A 19049-nucleotide genomic window follows, 5' to 3' on the forward strand; every position below is an offset into this window, starting at 1 on the left:
AGGGAAGTTAGATTATGAAAAGAAATTAGCAAAAAATATAAAAACAGATAGCAAGAGTTTCTATAGTTATATAAAAAGAAAAGGGGTGGCTAAGGCAAACATAGGTCCCTTAGAGGATGAGACCGGGAAATTAATGGTGGGAAACATGGAGATGGCAAAAATGCTGAACAAATATTTTGTTTCAGTCTTTACAGTAGAGGGCACTAAGAATATCCCAACACTGGACAAACAGGGGACTCTCGGGGGGGAGGAGCTAAATACGATTAAAATCACTCAGGAGATGGTACTCAGTAAAATAATGGGACTCAAGGCGGATAAATCCCCTGGACCTGATGGCTTCCATCCTAGGGTCTTGAGGGAAGTGGCAGTATGGATTGTGGATGCTTTGGTGATAGTTTTCCAAAATTCCCTGGACTCAGGAGAGGTCCCGGCAGATTGGAAAACTGCTAATGTAACACCGTTATTTAAAAAGGGTAGTAGGCAGAAGGCTGGAAATTATAGGCCAGTTAGCTTAACATCTGTGGTGGGTAAAATTTTGGAGTCTATTATTAAGGAGACAGTAACGGAACATTTAGATAAGCATAATTTAATAGGACAAAGTCAGCATGGCTTTATGAAGGGGAAGTCATGTCTGACAAATTTGCTTGAGTTCTTCGAGGATATAACGTATAGGGTGGATAAAGGGGAACCAGTGGACGTAGTGTATTTAGACTTCCAGAAGGCATTCGACAAGGTGCCACATAAAAGATTATTACTTAAGATAAAAAATCACGGGATTGGGGGTAATATTCTGGCATGGGTGGAGGATTGGTTATCGAACAGGAAGCAGAGAGTTGGGATAAATAGTTCATTTTCGGACTGGCAACCAGTAACCAGTGGTGTTCCACAGGGGTCGGTGCTGGGTCCCCAACTCTTTACAATCTATATTAACGATTTGGAGGAGGGGACCGAGTGCAACATATCAAAATTTGCAGATGATACAAAGATGGGAGGGAAAGTAGAGAGTGAGGATGACATAAAAAACCTGCAAGGGGATATAGACAGGCTGGGTGAGTGGGCGGAGATTTGGCAGATGCAATATAATATTGGAAAATGTGAGGTTATGCACTTTGGCAGGAAAAATCAGAGAGCAAGTTATTTTCTTAATGGCGAGAGACTGGAAAGTACTGCAGTACAAAGGGATCTGGGGGTCCAAGTGCAAGAAAATCAAAAAGTTGGTATGCAGGTGCAGCAGGTGATCAAGAAAGCCAACGGAATGTTGGCTTTTATTGCTAGGGGGATAGAATATAAAAACAAGGAGGTATTGCTGCAATTATATAAGGTATTGGTGAGACCGCACCTGGAATACTGCATACAGTTTTGGTCTCCATACTTAAGAAAAGACATACTTGCTCTCGAGGCAGTACAAAGAAGGTTCACTCGGTTAATCCCGGGGATGAGGGGGCGGACATATGAGGAGAGGTTGAGTAGATTGGGACTCTACTCATTGGAGTTCAGAAGAATGAGAGGCGATCTTATTGAAACATATAAGATTGTGAAGGGTCTTGATCGGGTGGATGCAGTAAGGATGTTCCCAAAGATGGGTGAAACTAGAACTAGGGGGCATAATCTTAGAATAAGGGGCTGCTCTTTCAAAACTGAGATGAGGAGAAACTTCTTCACTCAGAGGGTGGTCGGTCTGTGGAATTTGCTGCCCCAGGAAGCTGTGGAAGCTACATCATTAGATAAATTTAAAACAGAAATAGACAGTTTCCTAGAAGTAAAGGGAATTAGGGGTTATGGGGAGCGGGCAGGAAATTGGACATGAAGCTGAGTTCGGATCGGTCAATGCCCTGTGGGTGGCGGAGAGGGCCCAGGGGCTATGTGGCCGGGTCCTGCTCCGACTTCTTGTGTTCTTTAGATTTGTGGTTGGGATCAGATCAGCCATGATCTTATTGAATGGCGGAGCAGGCTCGAGGGGCCGATTGGCCTACTCCTGCTCCAATTTCTTATGTTCTTATGTTCTTATGTACTCATTTAGTACCTCGGCCATCCCCTCTGCCTCCATGAGTAGATCTCCTTTATGGTCCCTATTCTGCCATTTAATTGGATCATGGCTGATCTGCACCTCAACTCCATTTACCTTCCCTTTGTTCCATATCTCGATACCCTTACCCAACAAAAATCTATCCATCTCAGTCTTGAAAGCTCCAATTGACCCCCAACATTCACAGCCTTTTTGGGGGAGTGAGTTCCAGATTTCCACTCCCCTTTGTGTGAAGAAGTGCTTCCTGACATCACCCCTGAACGGCCGAGCTCTAATTTTAAGGTTATGCCCCCTTGTTCTGGACTCCCCCCACCAGTGGAAATAGTTTCTCTTTATCAACCCGATCAAATCCTTTTAACGTTTTAAACACGTTAAAAACTGTGGGCCATTGCTCCCCCTTCCCAATCTCCCCCCTTCCCAATCTCCCCCCTTCCCGTTATCCCCTTCCAGATCTCCCCCTTCCCGATCTCCCCCTTCCCGATCTCCCCCCTTCCCGATCTCCCCCACTCCCGATCTCCCCCCTTCCCGATCTCCCCTTTCTGATCTCCCCTTTCTGATCTCCCCCTTCCCGATCTCCCCTTCCCGATCTCCCCCTTCCCGATCTCCCCCCTTCCCGATCTCACCCCTTCCCGATCTCTCCCCTTCCCAATCTCTCCCCTTCCCAATCTCCCCCCTTCCCGTTATCCCCTTCCCGATCTCCCCTTCCCAATCTCCCCCCTTCCCGATCTCCCCCCGTCCCGATCTCCCCCCGTCCCGATCTCCCCCCTTCCCGATCTCCCCTTTCCGATCTCCCCCTTCCCGATCTCCCCCTTCCCGATCTCCCCTTCCCGATCTCCCCCCTTCCCGATCTCACCCCTTCCCGATCTCACCCCTTCCCGATCTCACCCCTTCCCAATCTCCCCCCTTCCCGTTATCCCCTTCCCGATCTCCCCTTCCCGATCTCCCCTTCCCGATCTCCCCCCTTCCCGATCTCCCCCCTTCCCGATCTCCCCCCTTCCCGATCTCCCCCCTTCCAGATCTCCCCTTTCCGATCTCCCCTTCTCGATCTCCCCCCTTCCCGATCTCCCCTTCCCGATCTCCCCCCTTCCCGATCTCCCCTTCCCGATCTCTCCCCTTCCCAATCTCCCCCCATCCCGCAGACTTACGGTTGCCCTGGTGCTGACATCCCCACCGGTCGGTCTTCACATTCTGTGTGACTGGTGCGCGGCCTCGTGGGGCCGGCTGGAGTCTCCAGCTCACCGGTCACATCCTGATGACACTAAAGCACCAATTTTGCTCTTTAATTTCAGCACACTAATTCCCGTTTGTGGTTTGGTTCGTGTCCAAAGTCAGGCCTGCACCAATTTCTGGACCTCTCTCAATATATTTATAAAAACTTTCTGTTTTCGCTTTGACATCTCTTGCAAGAGAGGCCAAGAGAATTTTTTTTAACACAAAGGGGTGTTGGAGCGTGAAATACTTTGTCACAGGGAGTATTTGAGGCCGAGATCATTGCAGCAATTAGGGGAAATTTGGATAAATATTTGAAACAGAGGAAGATTCAGAGCTATTGGGACAAAGTAGGACAGTGGGATTGCTCTTGCAAAGAGTCGGCACAGACACAGTCAGCCGAATAGCCGCCTTCTCGCTGTAAGTGTCTGTTGGGTGGGGAGTTCCAGGATTTTGACCCAGCAACAATGAAGGAACAGCGATATATCTCCAAGTCAGGATGGTGTGTGAGTTGGAGGTGGCGGTGCACCCAATGCCATTACTGCTCTTGTCCTTCTCGGTGGTAGAGGTCGCGGGTTTAAGAGGTGCTGTTGAAGTAACCTTGGCGAGTTCCTGCAGTGCAGCCCATAGATCGTACACACTGCAGCCACAGTGCACCAGTGATGGTGGGGGTGGATATTGAGTTCCACGGCAGTGACTCCAATCAAACAAACTGCTCTGTCCTGCCTGGTGTCGAGCTTCTTGTTGTGGCTGCACCCATCCAGGCAAGTCGAGAGTTTCCCATCAAACACCCAACTGCGTTCACTGGTACAATACAAACATCACATTACATTTATTTGAAAATGTGATATTATTGGGCTAATCCTCCATGTCAGTGATGGAGTGGCTGCCTCCCTGTAAAGTACATCGGAAATGTGGGTTGGAAAATCACGTCCATCGTGTGCCTGAATGTATGATGGGAAGGCTCCCCATCGGTAGCTTGTAATCAGATAATAATTATTATTTCTTAGTGTGTGTCACACTGAAATCATTCTGCAATTTGTTATTTTATACTCGAGAATGGAGATCGCTGGACATTTCGTTCCGTTAAAGTGTAAGTACTTTACTTGGATTTTAGGTTCCATTCCCCCCAGGTGTGGTGAATATTGTCCCAGGATATGGACCTACTGCTGGAGCAGCCATCGCCTATCACAAGGACATCGATAAAATCGCATTCACTGGTTCGACTGAGGTATCGCAATCACTGATTCATAATTCAGGAGATGTATTGAGACGTACTAAAGATTTTAATGCTCTTAAAAGAATATGCTGTAAATGAAGAGAGGTGCATCTTCTCATTAATTCTGGCCCTTCACACCTATGGCGAGGACAAGGACAGAGACAAATGTGAGGGTAATCTGTGAGGCAAGAGGTTGCCCATGGGGAGAGAGTGTCTTAGTTGTGGGACATGCCTTCACTGAGGGTTAGACACCCTGATTTTAGGCTAAGATCCAGAGTTCTGAAAGGTGTGTTGCTTTCCTGGTGCCAGGGTTAGGGACGCATTTCAGATCGGAAAACTCCTGGAAAGGAAGGAAAACCAGCCAGAGGTCACGGTTCACCCAGGAACAAATGACCCAGGAAAGAGTGGCGTGGAAGACTTTCAGGGGGAGTTTGAGGAGTTGAGTTCTACATTAAAGCACAAGACCCCGAGGGGAGTAATCTCCGAATCAATCACAGTGCAGCGAAAATCAGATAACGTTAATATAGGAACAGGAGGAGGCCATTCAGCCCCTCAAACCTGTTCCGCCGTTCAATTAGATCATGGCTGATCTGCACCTCAACTCCATTTACCTGCCTTGGATACCCATAATCCATAAAAAATCTATCGATCCCCGTCTTGAAAATTTCAAGTGGCCCCGCCTTCAGAGCCTTTTGGGGAGAGAGTTCCAGATTCCCACTACTTTCTGAGTGAAAAAAGTGCTTCCTGATTTCATTCCTAAATGACCCAGCTCTAATTTTAAGAATCTGCCTCTTGTTCTATTTCTCCCACCAGAGGAAATAGTTTCTCTCTATCTACCCTCTCGAATCCTTTCATCATTTTAAACAACTCAATTAGATCACCCCTCAATCTTTTATGCTCAAGGGAATACAACCCACTTTATGCATGCTGTCCTCAAAATTTAACTCTTTAAGTCCTGGCATCATTCTGGTTAATCTGCACTGTATCCCCTCCAAGGCTTGTATATCCTTCCTGAGGTGCGGTGTCCAAAACTGAACACAGTGGGGGAAACATTGGATAGGGCCTGTTTTTGGGCGTGGGTAGCACAATCCGCTATTACCCCGCGCCCAATGGTCCCTGTGCAGGCAGGACGAGACTTTCGTCAGGCCTCAGGACTTACCTGCAATCTGCGTTGGAAATCAGCGTTGAACAAGGATTCAATGCAATTCACACTTTCCACCAGCAGGGGGAAGCTCCAATCTCTTAAAGGCAGGCTGTCTGTTAGAAATCTCTTAAAGGTAGCTGGTACCTATTATTTGCTGAATATAACAGCCTGCTGTCTGCATGGAGTCTGAACGGAGATCAGACATCGCACACGTAAAGCAGAGATGCAGGTCCTATCCCTGTGTTTAAATACTGATGATTTATGGTAAAACATTGAATAAAGGTTGCGCACCACAAAATCCCACATCCTCCAATCTGCATGCCAGACCTCACCAACCTGCTGATCTGAGACTCCGTGCACCAAGGTTCTCCGCTGATTCACCAGAGGCCTTGGTGCAAGAGCTGGACAGAAGGAGGGACATCCTATATCTGCAGGGGTGGGGGGAGCAAGAGGCCCTCCAGAATTACACCCGAAAGGCAGAGGGAGGCAGTAGGGGATGAAGTCAATGCCAGGCGTTCAGCATCATGAACATGGATGCAGTGCAGGAAGAAGTTCAATGCTTTGACATGAGTGGTCAAGGTGAGTGAGGTCAACTGTCAAGTGGCGTCTCCTACCAACTGCACCACCAACTGCACCCCCCATCACCCACATACCAACAAACTCTTTCCATCAGTACTCAACTCTTCCAATCAGATGCTTCCTCTCATCCTCACACATTACCACAGTTGCAAGCCACCAACCCACAACTCACAGGCCACACACACTGGCAGCTATTCAACCATGACAGGCACATTGCCCAGACACATGTCCCGCTTTCTTGCAGGAGAAGATAGTGCATATCAGAAGGCAGCAAGTGGCAGTGGCATTCAGCTCCTCGAGCCTGTTCCGCCATTCAATGAGATCATGATGGACCTGTGACCTAACTCCATATACCCGCCTTAGCCCCATATCCCTTAATACCCTTGGTTCACAGAAATCTATCAATCTCAGATTTAGAATTCTCAATTGAGCTAGCATCAACTGCCGTTTGCAGAAGAGCTTCCCAAACTTCTCCCACCCTTTGCGTGTAGAAGCATTTCCTAACTTCACTCCTGCACGTCCTGGCTCTAAATGTTAGGCTATGTCCCCGCGTCCTAATATTGAAGTCTAGGAGACCTCCAAAAACAGTTACAAATGTCTCGGCCACTGGAAGCAATAATCCAGCCACTAACCTGTAAATCTTGCATGGTCCCTTTAAATAGCGCTGGTGGGGGGTCCTCCAGGCACTCTAAGACACGTTCAGATGATCGGGATTAAAACTGTGTGTTGAGTTGAGTGTTAAGTCCCAAAATGGTGTCTATCACTTTAAATCACCATTGCTCACTGATTGAAGCCATTTTCTCCCTACTTTACATGATTCCAGCGTTCGTTATCTGCGCCTGCGCTAACTCCTATACCAAGACGGCGTCTGGCACACATCACGCTGGAAACGTGCGTATGCATCCAGGATGCCATCTTGGATGTCGAAGAGGACGTGTAGCGCCGAAACAATGGCCGCTACACGGCCCAATTTAGCGCCGTATATCTCCAGATTGGGTCTGACCAAGGCTCTTAACAACTGATGCATAACTCCCTCCCCTTTGTATTCCAGCCCCCTTAAGATAAAGGCCAACATTCCATTCGCCTTTTTGATTACTTTTTGTACCTGTGCAGTAGCATTTATTGATTTCTGTACTTGGACCCCGAAATCCTTTTGCTCCTCTACAGTTTCTAGTCTCTCGCCATTAAGAACATATTACAATTTGTCTTTCTTAGGTCCAAAGTGGATGACCTCACACCTCCCTACATTGAACTCCATCTGCCCCAGTTTTGCCCACTCACTGAATCTATCAATGTCCCTTTGTAACTTCTCTTCCCGTCCAGACTATTTACAGTGCCTCCGAATTTAGTGTCATCTGCAAACTTGGATATACAACTCTCTATTCCTTCATCCAAGTCATTAAAATAGTATCATATTATCATAGTAGGTACAGCACAGGAGGAGGCCATTCAGCCCATCGTGCTTCTGCTGGTTTTTTGAAAGAGCTATCCAATTAGTCCCATTCCCCTGCTTTTTCCCCATAGCCCTGTAATTTTGCACCTTCAAGTGTTTATCCAATTCCCTTTTGAAAGTTATTATTGAATCTGCTTCCACTGCCCTTTCAGTCAGTGCATTCCAGATCATAACAACTCGTCATGTAAAAAAATGTTTCCTCATGTCGCCTAAGGCACTCCTGCCAATCACCGTAAATCTGTGTCCTCTGGTTACTTACCCTTCTGCTGCTGGAAACAGTTTCTCCTTATTTATTCTGTCAAAACCATTCATGATTTTTAACACCTCGATCAAATCTCCCCTTAACGTTCTCTGCTCTAAGGAGAACAATCCCAGCTTTTCCAGTCTCTCCACATAACTGAAGTCCCTCATCCCTGGAACCATTCTAGTAAATCTCTTCTGCACCCTCTCCTCTTGCCATCCTTCCTAAAGTGAGGTGCCCAGAATTGAACACAATACTCCAGCTGAGGCCTAACTCGTGTTTTATAAAGGTTTAGCATAACTTCCTTGCTTTTGTACTCCATGGCCCCGATTTTCAAAGGAAATTGCGGGTTTGTTGGAGGCGGGGATCTGCGAAACTCGGGGAGATCCCAAGCGGGTGAGAAAGCCGGCTCCAACCCACCGACTTCCGGGTTTCCCACAGACGTGCCTGTGTGCGCTCGTCACAAATACAGAAGTCCCACCGGCAATTAAAGCCGGCAGGGGGATAGTCAAAGAACCAAATGTACCTCATTGAGATACTTAAGGTACTTTATTTCTAACATAGTTAAACCGATTTTAAACTTACCTGGGCAGCTTCCCCACGGCTTCTGATTCACGCCTGGTGAAACCAGGGCCGGATCAGGCAAAAATAAAGTAAATAAATTAAATAAAAAAACTATTGCACAAAGTTAAAAAAAACCTGTCTTTCCACCAATGTCACCTGCAACCCCCTGCTCCGATGTCCGATGTCACCCTCTCTGATGTCCCCCTCTCCCCCCTATGTCTCCCTCTCCGACCTCCCCCTCCCCCCGATCTTCCCTTCACCCCCCTGATCTCCCCCCTCCCCCCTGATCACCTCCTCTCCCCCTCTCCCCCGAACTTCCCCCCTACCCCCGATCTCCCCCCTCCCCCCTGATCTTCCCCCTCCCCCCATCTCCCCCTCTCCCCCTACCCGATCTCCCTCCCCCTCCCCCAGTGCCGTCCACTCTCTGTTCCAGCACCAGATGACATCTCTCTCTCCCCCCACCCTCGGCCATGTAGTCAGGCTGGCAACCGGGTGATTACGTTTTTTAAAAATTCGGGTTTGCCACACGCACCTTCACCTCCATCCGCGCCCCCCACTGCCAACCGCCACCATTTCAAAATTGAGCCCTATGCCTCTATTAATAAAGCCCAGGATCCCATATGCTTTTTTAACAGCCTTTTAAACTTGCCACCTTCAAAGATTTGTGTACATTCACCCCCAGGACTCTCTGTTCCTGCACCACCTTTAAAATTGTACCATTTAATTTATATTGCCTCTCCTCATTCTTGCAACCAAAGTTAACACTTCTCTGCATTAAATTTCATCTGCCATGTGTCTGCCCATTTCATCAGCCTGTTTATGTCCTCCTGAAGTCTGTTACTGTCCTCTACATTGTTTACTACATTTCTGAGTTTCGTGTCATCTGCAAACTTTGAAATTATACCCTCTATACCCAAGTCCAGGTCATTAATATATATCAAAAAGAGCAGTGGTCCTCATACTGACCCCTGGGGAACACCACTGTAAACTTCCCTCCAGTCTGAAAAACAACCGTTCACCACGACTCTCTGCTTTCTGTCCCTGAGCCAATTTTGTATCCACTCTGCCACTGTCCCTTTAATCCCATGGGCTTTAATTTTTATAACAAGTCTATTATGCAGTACTTTATCAAATGTCTTTTGAAAGTCCATATACACAACATCAACCGCACTCCCCTCATCAACCCTCTCCGTTACTTCATCAAAGAATATGGTGAAAAGCTGAGGCCCCAGTACAGACCCCTGGGAACACCACTTGTCACACCCCACCAATCAGAGAAGTTTTGGCTGAACAGAGAATTTCTGTGTGATTCTCCTGATCTCTGTTACTTTGGTGAAACCTTGGAGAAAATTCATAAAAATCCATTTACACCGTGTTGCCGGGGTTTCTGCAGCCCTTTCACTCAAGTTATGGTGCAAGATCAGCACATCCCCGGGAAATTCCAGGCATCAGGTGAGAAGGGAGAGCCTCAGATTCCTAGGATACTGGGAGATGTCATAGGAAAGGTGCCATCTATTCTGATGGGACAGGCATCACTGGAACAGCACTGGTTTGAATATTTTTGCAGTGAGGGAAAATAGGGAAGTGGGGAAGGAAGTAAACTAAAGACAGGAGCACTGAACAAAGAGAAAGGAAATTAATTCAATGGCAGGGACAAACAAGAAAAGGATTGTTAACCTTAAAGGTTTTTGTACTAATGCAAGAAGCATCAGGAATAAAGTATTGAAGTTAGCAGGATATAAAACCAGTGAGAATCTTGGTATTATTGGGGTACAGTACTGGGGTTAGAGGGTGTACAAACAGTGATATTATTGGGGTACAGTACTGGGGTTAGAGGGTGTACAAACAGTGAGAATATTGATATTATTGGGGTACAGGACTGGGGTTAGAGGGTGTACAAACAGTGATATTATTGATATTATTGGGGTACAGTACTGGGGTTAGAGGGTGTACAAACAGTGAGAATATCTTGTGTCACAAATCCTTTGTATTATCTGTGAAAAAACTCCATTTTAAAATCAATACGAGAATTATTAGTTTTCATATCTTTGATGAGTTTATATTAAGTCAGAAGAAGATTAATTTCATTCTAATTGTTTTTCTGCATCGTTTCTCAAACCCGTGTTTGTTGGTCTGTTTGACGTGTTGACAGGTTGGGAAAACTATAACCGAAGCTGCCTCCAAAAGTAACCTGAAGAGAGTGACCCTGGAACTGGGAGGGAAGAACCCCTGCATTGTGTTTGCCGACTCGGACTGTAAGAGGAATTCTTGTTTGTTTTGCAGCTTTATTGTTCTGAATTTCACAAGACGTTACAAAGAGAAAAAGTCCTCTCATAACCGCAGAGTAAAGTCCAGTTTAATTAAAACCCGATATTCAGAAGACTTAAAAAGCACGTAGCCCTCCTTCAAAAGTTGAATTGGTGCAGTGTGACATTGATGTAGGGACAGTACCTGTTTTGAGTTTTACAGCAGTGTTGTTGCCACTGTCACTGTCTTAAAGCCACTTGGTAACCAGTCTTTCCCCCTCTTTGTACCATGTTACATTTTGTTTTGCAGTTTTGGTTTAACATTGCACTGTTTTGTACAGCATGAGGTGTAGAGTATTTGAAGGCTGCTCATTACTGTAAAGAGAATTGTGATGTTCCAGGTCCTGTACAGTGTAACAAGCTGAGTCATCCCTTATTCCCATTCCTCTGCTCTCTGCTCATACCTGTTTAAATGTTTGTTTTTCAAATACTTGCCTTTTCCCTTTTAAAAGCTGTTATCGATTCTGCTTCCACCACAGTTCCTGTCAGGCATTCCGTGTCCTAACTATCCTCTGTGTAAAAAGATTTCTCCAACCTCTCCTTCTGTGCTTTTGTTGATAATCTGAAATGATTGCCTCTGGTTCCTGACTCACTGACCAGTAGGAATAGTTTTCCTGATTTACCTTTTCAAAACCCCTTATCATTTTGAACAAAATCAGAAGCAAAATACTGCGGACACTTGAAATCTGAAATAAAAACAGAAAATGCTGGAGAAGCTCAGCAAGTGAGGCAGCCTCTGTGGAGAAAGAGACAGAGTTAACGTTTCAGGTCGATGACCTTTCTTCAGAACTGCAATTTTGAACTAACTTTGAACACATCTATCAGATCCTCTCTTGACCTTTTCTCTTCTAATGAAAAGAGCCCCAGTTTCTCGGGTCTCTCCTCGTAACCAGATCCTCTCACCCTGGAATCATCTCAGTGAATCTCTCCTGCTCCATCTCCATGGCCTTGACATCCTTCCCAAAACTGGACACAATGGCCTAGAAATTAGTCTGGGCCTGTTTTCTGGTCCAGACTTGGCCCTCTGTGACCAGCAAGCGCCTGAACCGAGAGGCCTGAGGACCGATGGAAATTGTTTTTTAAAATCTCTGGGGCCGGGAATATCCTTGGAGCTGCTCCCACTGCACCGCTGTAACTCTGGCCGAAGTTTACACAGATAAACAGGGTTTCCGTCGCACTTCCGACCGCAGCGGAGTGGGAGAAGCCCTGGGGAAATTCCCGGCCCTGGTGTTTTCCTACTAAATCAAATGCTATTGCTGTAAGTTTTTGAACACTAACCTGTTCTTCCTTTTCCCAGTGACCCTGGCGGTTGACTGTGCCTCTCAGGGAGCCTTTTTTAACCAAGGCCAGTGCTGCACTGCTGCTGCTCGAATATTTGTCGAGGAGCCAATATACGAAGAGTTTGTTCGGCGCAGTGTGGAAAGGGTTAAAAAACGAGTGGTGGGCAATCCTTTCGATCCAAAAACTGAACAAGGACCTCAGGTAAGAGAAAATCGCCGGGATTTTACTGACAGACTTGAAAATAAACCTTCATGGACTACCTGATGGATGGATTTATTTTTTCTGTGCTCGCTAAAGTAATGGTTGATTTCTCTCTGTGAGTCCTGGAGGGGGGTGACCGTAATGTTGACTTGAGCTGGATATTTCCATGTTGATTGGTTACATTGCACAAACAGTGCCAAACTGAGAATGTACCCAACGATTTAAGAACTAGACCAGCCGGTCTTTGCATCACCCTCTCCCCTTCACCACATCGCTGCTGCCAAGGTCTTGAGCCACCTCGGCCCTACTCTGGGCAACTGCCTCTCTAAACCCCTCCACTGCTCTACTTCTCTCTCCACCTTCAAACCTTCTTAAAACCCACCTCTTTGCCCAATCTCCAGTCATCACTCCCACCATTTTCTATGTTAAAGGCAGTGTATAAATGTGAGTTGTTGTGTCTGATGCTGTTGTTTTTCTTCTTTATTTTCAAACCAGAGACCCTGAGTCCAGTTTCTACTTTTGACTAATATTCATATTTGTTTCTTTTATTCAGTAAGTTTCAATAGTTCAGACTACGGTAGGAGTAGATTATCCCATTGGGAGGAGGGAGGGGAATGGGTAGGAGTAGATTATCCCATTGGGAGGAGGGAGGGGAATGGGTAGGAGTAGATTATCCACTGGGGTTGGGTGGGGGGGGTAGAGGGGCAGGTCCGAAGGATATTTAGCAGATATTTGAAACACTTCTGAGCCAAACGTTAGCCAAAAGTGCATCTCCTGTGGGCCAATTCTAAGTCCCAGTCTCAACAGACACTCCTTCTGAGCTGAGGACTGTGTGGTGTCCTTGGGAATTAAAAGACTAAAATGTAAACAAATGAAGGAACTCAGATTTTCTAGCCTCCTAACTACATGATTATTAATTTGACGAGGAAATGCATTTGCTCCACACAGCCCATTTCGCAATTTAACCACATAACGAGGGCCTTATCTTCTGCCAAACCAAGATGTTTACATAGCCCCAAACTTGTTTGGGTTCATTATGAAATCACAAGATCACTCTGACATCTTCAAGATATTAATCCTTCAGCTTTACAGATGTGCTGTCACTGATAACACAATACAATGGGTCTATTTGTCCGTCATAGTGCAGCTGATGGAACTCCTAGTGTGTACGATGTTTGTTTTATATTCATGAGGACAAAACAGTCACTTGTCAAAACCTCTGATATGAACTTTAAGCAAAGGAGATCATTCCTAAAAATGAATAAATGCATTTTTATTGTAGATATGGAGTTATGTAAAGGGGAGGAGTCAAATAACATAAAGAAAGGGGCTGTAACATTAAAGGGGAGGGGACATATAATATAAAGTGAAGTTAGGTCCTTCATTATTCCCTCCTTCAGGATGGCCTCTATTCTTTTACCCATTACTGGTATCAGCTCACTGGCCTGGACCCCGTGGGTTTTACTTTGTGCCCTGTTTTATCAGTTTGTTTTATATTTGCTCATCTCCAATCATAGAATTTACAGCACAGAAACAGGCCGTGCAGCTCAACTTGTCTATGTCGGTGTTTATACTCCACACGAGCCTCCTCCCTCCCTAATTATCTATTCCCACCCTGCCTCCATATACGTCCATTCCATCACGTATGCTTCAACCTCCCGTAAATGCGTCAATGCTATCTGCTTCGACCACTCCATGTGGCAGCGAGTTCCACATTCTCACCACTCTCTGAGAAAAGAAATTCTTCCTAAATTCTGTAATGAATCAGAAATTAGCTCAATCAGAACAAGCAAAGGACCATTCTACATGGAGCTGTGTTAGACTGGGGGAAGATCCCTCATGGTCAGTGATATTCCCATTGACATTGTCTGCAAACAATTTAGAAGTGGGGACAGGAACAAAACTGGATACGTTTGTTGATGATTTTACATATTGCAGAGAATTACATAGAATTACAACACGGAACCAGGCCGTTCGGCCCAACCAGTCCATGCTGGTGTTTATCCTCCACATGAGCAGTAGCCTAATCCCATGTCCCCGCCCTGTTCCCATTTCCCATTATCCCCCTTTTCCTTCACCCACCTCTCCAACCTATTCTTAAATGTTGACCTGGTCTCTGCTTCAATCACTAACTCTGGTAATGCATTCCATAGCCTCACAACAACAACAACAACAACAACTACTACTACTACCACTACTACTACTACTACTACTACTACTACAACTACTACTACCACTACTACTACCACTACTACTACAACTACTACTACTACTCGCCTTTAACGTAGTAAAATGTCCCAAGGCGCTTCACAGCAGCAATTATCAAACAAAATTTGAAACCGAGCCTCATAAGAGAGATTAGGACAGGTGACCAAAAGCTTGGTCAAAGAGATGGGTTTTAAGGAGCGTCTTAAAGGGGGAGGGAAGAAGTAGAGAGGCGGAGAGGTTTAGGGAGGGAATTCCAGAGATTAGAGCCCAGGCAGCTGAAGGCACGGCCGCCAATGGTGGAACGATGAACGGGAATGCGTAAGAGGCCAGAATTGGAGGAGCGCAGGGATCTCGGAGGTTTGTAGGGCTGGAGGAGGTTACGGAGATAGGGAGGGGCGAGGTCATGGAGGGATTTGAAAACAAGGATGAGAAATTTAAAATCGAGGTGTTGCCAGACTGGGAGCCAATGTAGGTCAGTGAGCTAGAGGAAATGGGTGAACGGGACTTGGTGCGAGTTAGGATACGGGCAGCAGAGTTTTTGATAAGGTCAAGTTTACGGAAAGTGCAAGGTGGGCGGCCAGCCAGGAGAGCATTTAAATCGTCAAGTCTAGAGGTAATAGAAGCATGGACGAGGGTTTCAGCAGCAGATGAGCTGAGGCAGGGGCAGAGACGGGAGGTGAAAGTAGATGGTATTGGTGATGGAGTGGATATGTGGTCAGAAACTCAGCTCAGGGTCAGATAGGACACCAAAGTTGTGGACAGTCTGGTTCAGCATCAGACAGTGGCCAGGGAGAGGGATGGAGTCGGTGGCTAGGGAATGGCTCTGTGTAAAAATGTTCCTCCTGCTCTCTGTCCTAAATCTCTTACATTTAATCTTATTTCTATGTCCTCTCATTCTAGGTCCCTCAACAACTGGAAGCAATCTGTCTTTATTTACTTTTTCCCATCCCAACAGAATTTTAAACACTTCTGTCAAATCCTCCCTTAATCTTCTCTGTTCTAACAGCTCCAATTATTCAACTTGAAGCCTGGGGAATGGGGCAAATGCTCCAAATAACATGGAACAAACAGACTAAACACACAGGGATCTGTATCTGCTGATAAACGGCCGATACCATTGAATGTGGTCTCACAAGGTGAGGTGCCTGGAGAAGGAGAATAAGCAATGAGAATGTACAATAAACAATAGGATAGAGCACAGGAGAGGGATCTGGGAGCACTGGTGAATGGCTCTTTGAAACCGTCAGAGCAGTGCGTGGCTGCGGTAAAGAGTGCAAACAAGGTCTGATAGGCGGAGGGATAGAGTGTAAGATCCAGGAGCTAATAGTGAGCTTGTAAAGGGCCCTGGTTTAGCCCCACCTGATACAGGTCTGGTCACCGTAGTGTAGTGGGTCAGCCTGGATTTAGAGCAGACACAGAGGAAGCGAACTAGACAGATACCAGGAATTAGACACCCCAGCTACAAACAGAGACTAACTGGAATCTTTACACTGCAGCCAAGTAGACTCAGAAGAGACCTTATCCCACCTTTAACATTCTAACGGGTATTGATAAACTGAACTGTAATAAATCATTTGACAGGAGGCACCGACTCAGTATCAGAAAGGGAAGATGAGGGGACAGTTTTGATTTAATGGGGGTGCATTAACCTTGGGCGATAGGGCGGAACGAACGATAGCGAATCGCCATCCGTTTACCATTGACTTCAACGGTAACGAGGATCGGGCGGGTGGAGCCTGGGTGGCCGACTCGCCGTGCCCACTTTGTGCTACCGCCAAAAAACAATTTCACCTCGAATGACTTTACACAGTGGGTGGGTAAAGTGTAGAATGGACCTGCCCAGAGGCAGGGGGAGTGGATAGTGTCAAAAAATTCAAGAGGGAGAGGGATAGCTTTTTGGCAAAGGAGAGGGTGATGGGTGTAAGAGGTAAAATGGGAGATCTGGACAATAGGCTGGGGCTCTACTCTGGTCCTGTGTAATCTTAGATTCTTCAGTAACAATATCAAAATACATTTACAAAATGCAACTTGCTGCAACAAACCAAAGTATGATTATAGAAGATGATTTTATGTATAATTTGACCTGCTTTACACAATTATACTCCAAGCCAAACAGGCTTTAGTACGGGATTTGAGCACGGTACTGAGTGAGCTGGTGAGAGAGTGAGATGGCACTTCTCCAATGGGAATTTGGTGAGAGTGAGAATTAGGAACAGAGGGAAATAGGACCATAGTAGTTTCATTTAAATTTAAGTAGATAATGAATATAAACATAAAATTTAACTATGATATAACTACTATTTGAGGTCCAAATAGAAAGGGGAAAAGTTGGTACAAAAGCAAGGACATCTAATTGGAATAGGGCAGATTTTAGACAGAAGAGGAGTGAGCCAGCTAAGGTGAGGTGGAACATTGGCACACAGGACTGGGAGCAACTGGATATTTTTTAAATGGTCTGACCCTGGGATTTCACATGGCCTCTGAGATATCGGCAGAGTGTGCACAGAAATAGCACTTCGCCAATTCCTCCCTAGGAATTTCATACTGAATTAAAGGGGCAGTGGCAGCATGGATACGAAATTGGCTAAGTGACAGGAAACAGAGAGTAGTGGTGAACAGTTGTTTTTCGGACTGGAGGGAGGTGTACAGTGATGTTCCCCAGGGGTCAGTGCTGGGACCACTGCTTTTCTTGATATATATTAATGACTTGGACTTGGGTGTACAGGGCACAATTTCAAAACTTGCAGATGACACAAAACTTGGAAGGGTAGTAAACAGTGAGGAGGATAGTGATAGACTCCAAGAGGATATAGACAGGCTGGTGGAATGGGCCGACACGTGGCAGATGATATTTAACACAGAAAAGTGCAAAGTGATACATTTTGAGGAGAGGCAATATAAACTAAACAATACAATTCTAAAAGGGGTACAAGAACAGGGAGATCTGGGGGTATATGTGCACAAATCGTTGAAGGTGGCAGGGCAGGTTGATAAAGTGGTTAAAAAAGCATACGGGATCCTGGGCTTTATAAATAGAGGCATAGAGTACAAAAGTAAGGAGGTTATGATGAACCTTTATAAAACACTGGTTCGGCCATAATTGGAGTATTGTGTCCAGTTCTGGGCACCGCACTTTAGGAAGGATGTGAAGGCCTTAGAAAGGGTGCAGAAGAGATTTACTAGAATGATGCAAGGGATGAGGGACTTTAGTTACGTGGATAGACTGGAGAAGCTGGGGTTGTTTTCCTTGGAACAGAAACGATTGAGAGGAGATTTGATCGAGGTGTTCAAAATCAGGAAGGGTCTAGAGAGAGTAGATAGAGAGAAACTGTTCCCATTGGCAGAAGGGTCAAAAACCAGAGGACATAGGTTTAAGGTGATTGGCAAAAGAACCAAAGGTGACATGAGGAAACCTTTTTTACACAGCGAGTGGTTCGGATCTGGAATGCACTGCCCGAGGGGGTGGTGGAGGCAGATTCAATCATGGCCTTCAAAAGGGAACTGGATAAGTACTTGAAGGGGAAAAATTTGCAGGGCTACGGGTAAAGGGAGGGGTAGTGGGACTAGCTGGATTGCTCTTGCAGAGAGCCGGCACAGACTAGACGGGCTGAATGGTCTCTTTCCGTGCTGTAACCTTTCTATGATTCTATGATTCCAGTTCTCTCCTTGACTTCAATGTTAATGAAAATTGGGAGAGATGTATAACGGACGGCTGATTCAATATCGCCTATTTCACACTATCGCTCAGTCAAAATTACCCCCATATCACTATTATGATGGCTGATGGGTGATTCAGCACCATGATTGTAGATTTGCTGATTGGCTACTCAGTTGCATGTTAGTTGCAATGCATAAAGCCTCCATTAAGCACTCTGAGTAAACTCAGCATTCCCACAAGCTTGCTTAAAAAAAGAGAAAAAATTGAATTCTCATTTAACATGAAGTGAGAGCAAATTAAACCCCTTTATGCAAAATTCTGTGATTATCAATGAATAACATCAAGAAACAATTTTGAAATAATCTACAGAAGTTGGTAGTGAAGGAGTTAATAGGCAATGAATCACTTTAAATAAAGTGCTGCAACTTAAACTGAGGCATAGGTTTCTCTCTAAACCTGTCGTCACCTGCACAGAATGGTGGCCGTGTTTAAATCACAGTAACAAGTAGCTGGTAATACATTACCACACCTGTGAAAGGTTTTGTGGCACTGTCCACGAAACTCTATAGGGGGCTAGAAATGAAGTCATGTCTCGAGAAGGAGCAGCCGGGGGCTAGGGACTGAAACCAACAATAAGACACAATTGTCTGCTCTTATTCTGATAACTGGAGCATTGTAATTACCCAAGGAATTGCAGTGACAGAAGAAAGCCTAGATGTTGTATGTATGATTCCTGTATAAGGATAGAACTTTCTTTGACATATTTTCAATGAGTCTTATCTCAAAGCTAAGTGGGACATGGCAGGACATAGACCGTCTGAAAAATGGCAGAGCCGCAGCAGATCAGATTTTCAACCACTTAAACTCTTCAGTACACTCTGTGAAACTTCAGATGAAAGTGTTGAAGGGATGACACTGGTAGTGGCTAGGGGCTGTTCTACCGTGTCGGACTGTCAGTGT

The 19049-nt window shown here is 45.6% G+C and overlaps 1 protein-coding gene across 1 annotated transcript in view; it reads left to right on the top strand.

The window, feature by feature from the left end:
* The window catches only part of aldh1a3 (aldehyde dehydrogenase 1 family, member A3), a 145182-nt gene that overhangs the window by 107407 nt on the left and 18726 nt on the right, over positions 1-19049 (top strand). Inside the window, exons 7-9 of the mRNA XM_067971652.1 lie at positions 4353-4466; positions 10588-10690; positions 12039-12223. Coding sequence (XP_067827753.1) covers positions 4353-4466; positions 10588-10690; positions 12039-12223 — 402 coding nt within the window. The remainder of the gene's footprint in view (positions 1-4352; positions 4467-10587; positions 10691-12038; positions 12224-19049) is intronic.

Source organism: Heptranchias perlo, chromosome 34, assembly GCF_035084215.1.
Source record: "Heptranchias perlo isolate sHepPer1 chromosome 34, sHepPer1.hap1, whole genome shotgun sequence".
Taxonomy (NCBI): domain Eukaryota; kingdom Metazoa; phylum Chordata; class Chondrichthyes; order Hexanchiformes; family Hexanchidae; genus Heptranchias; species Heptranchias perlo.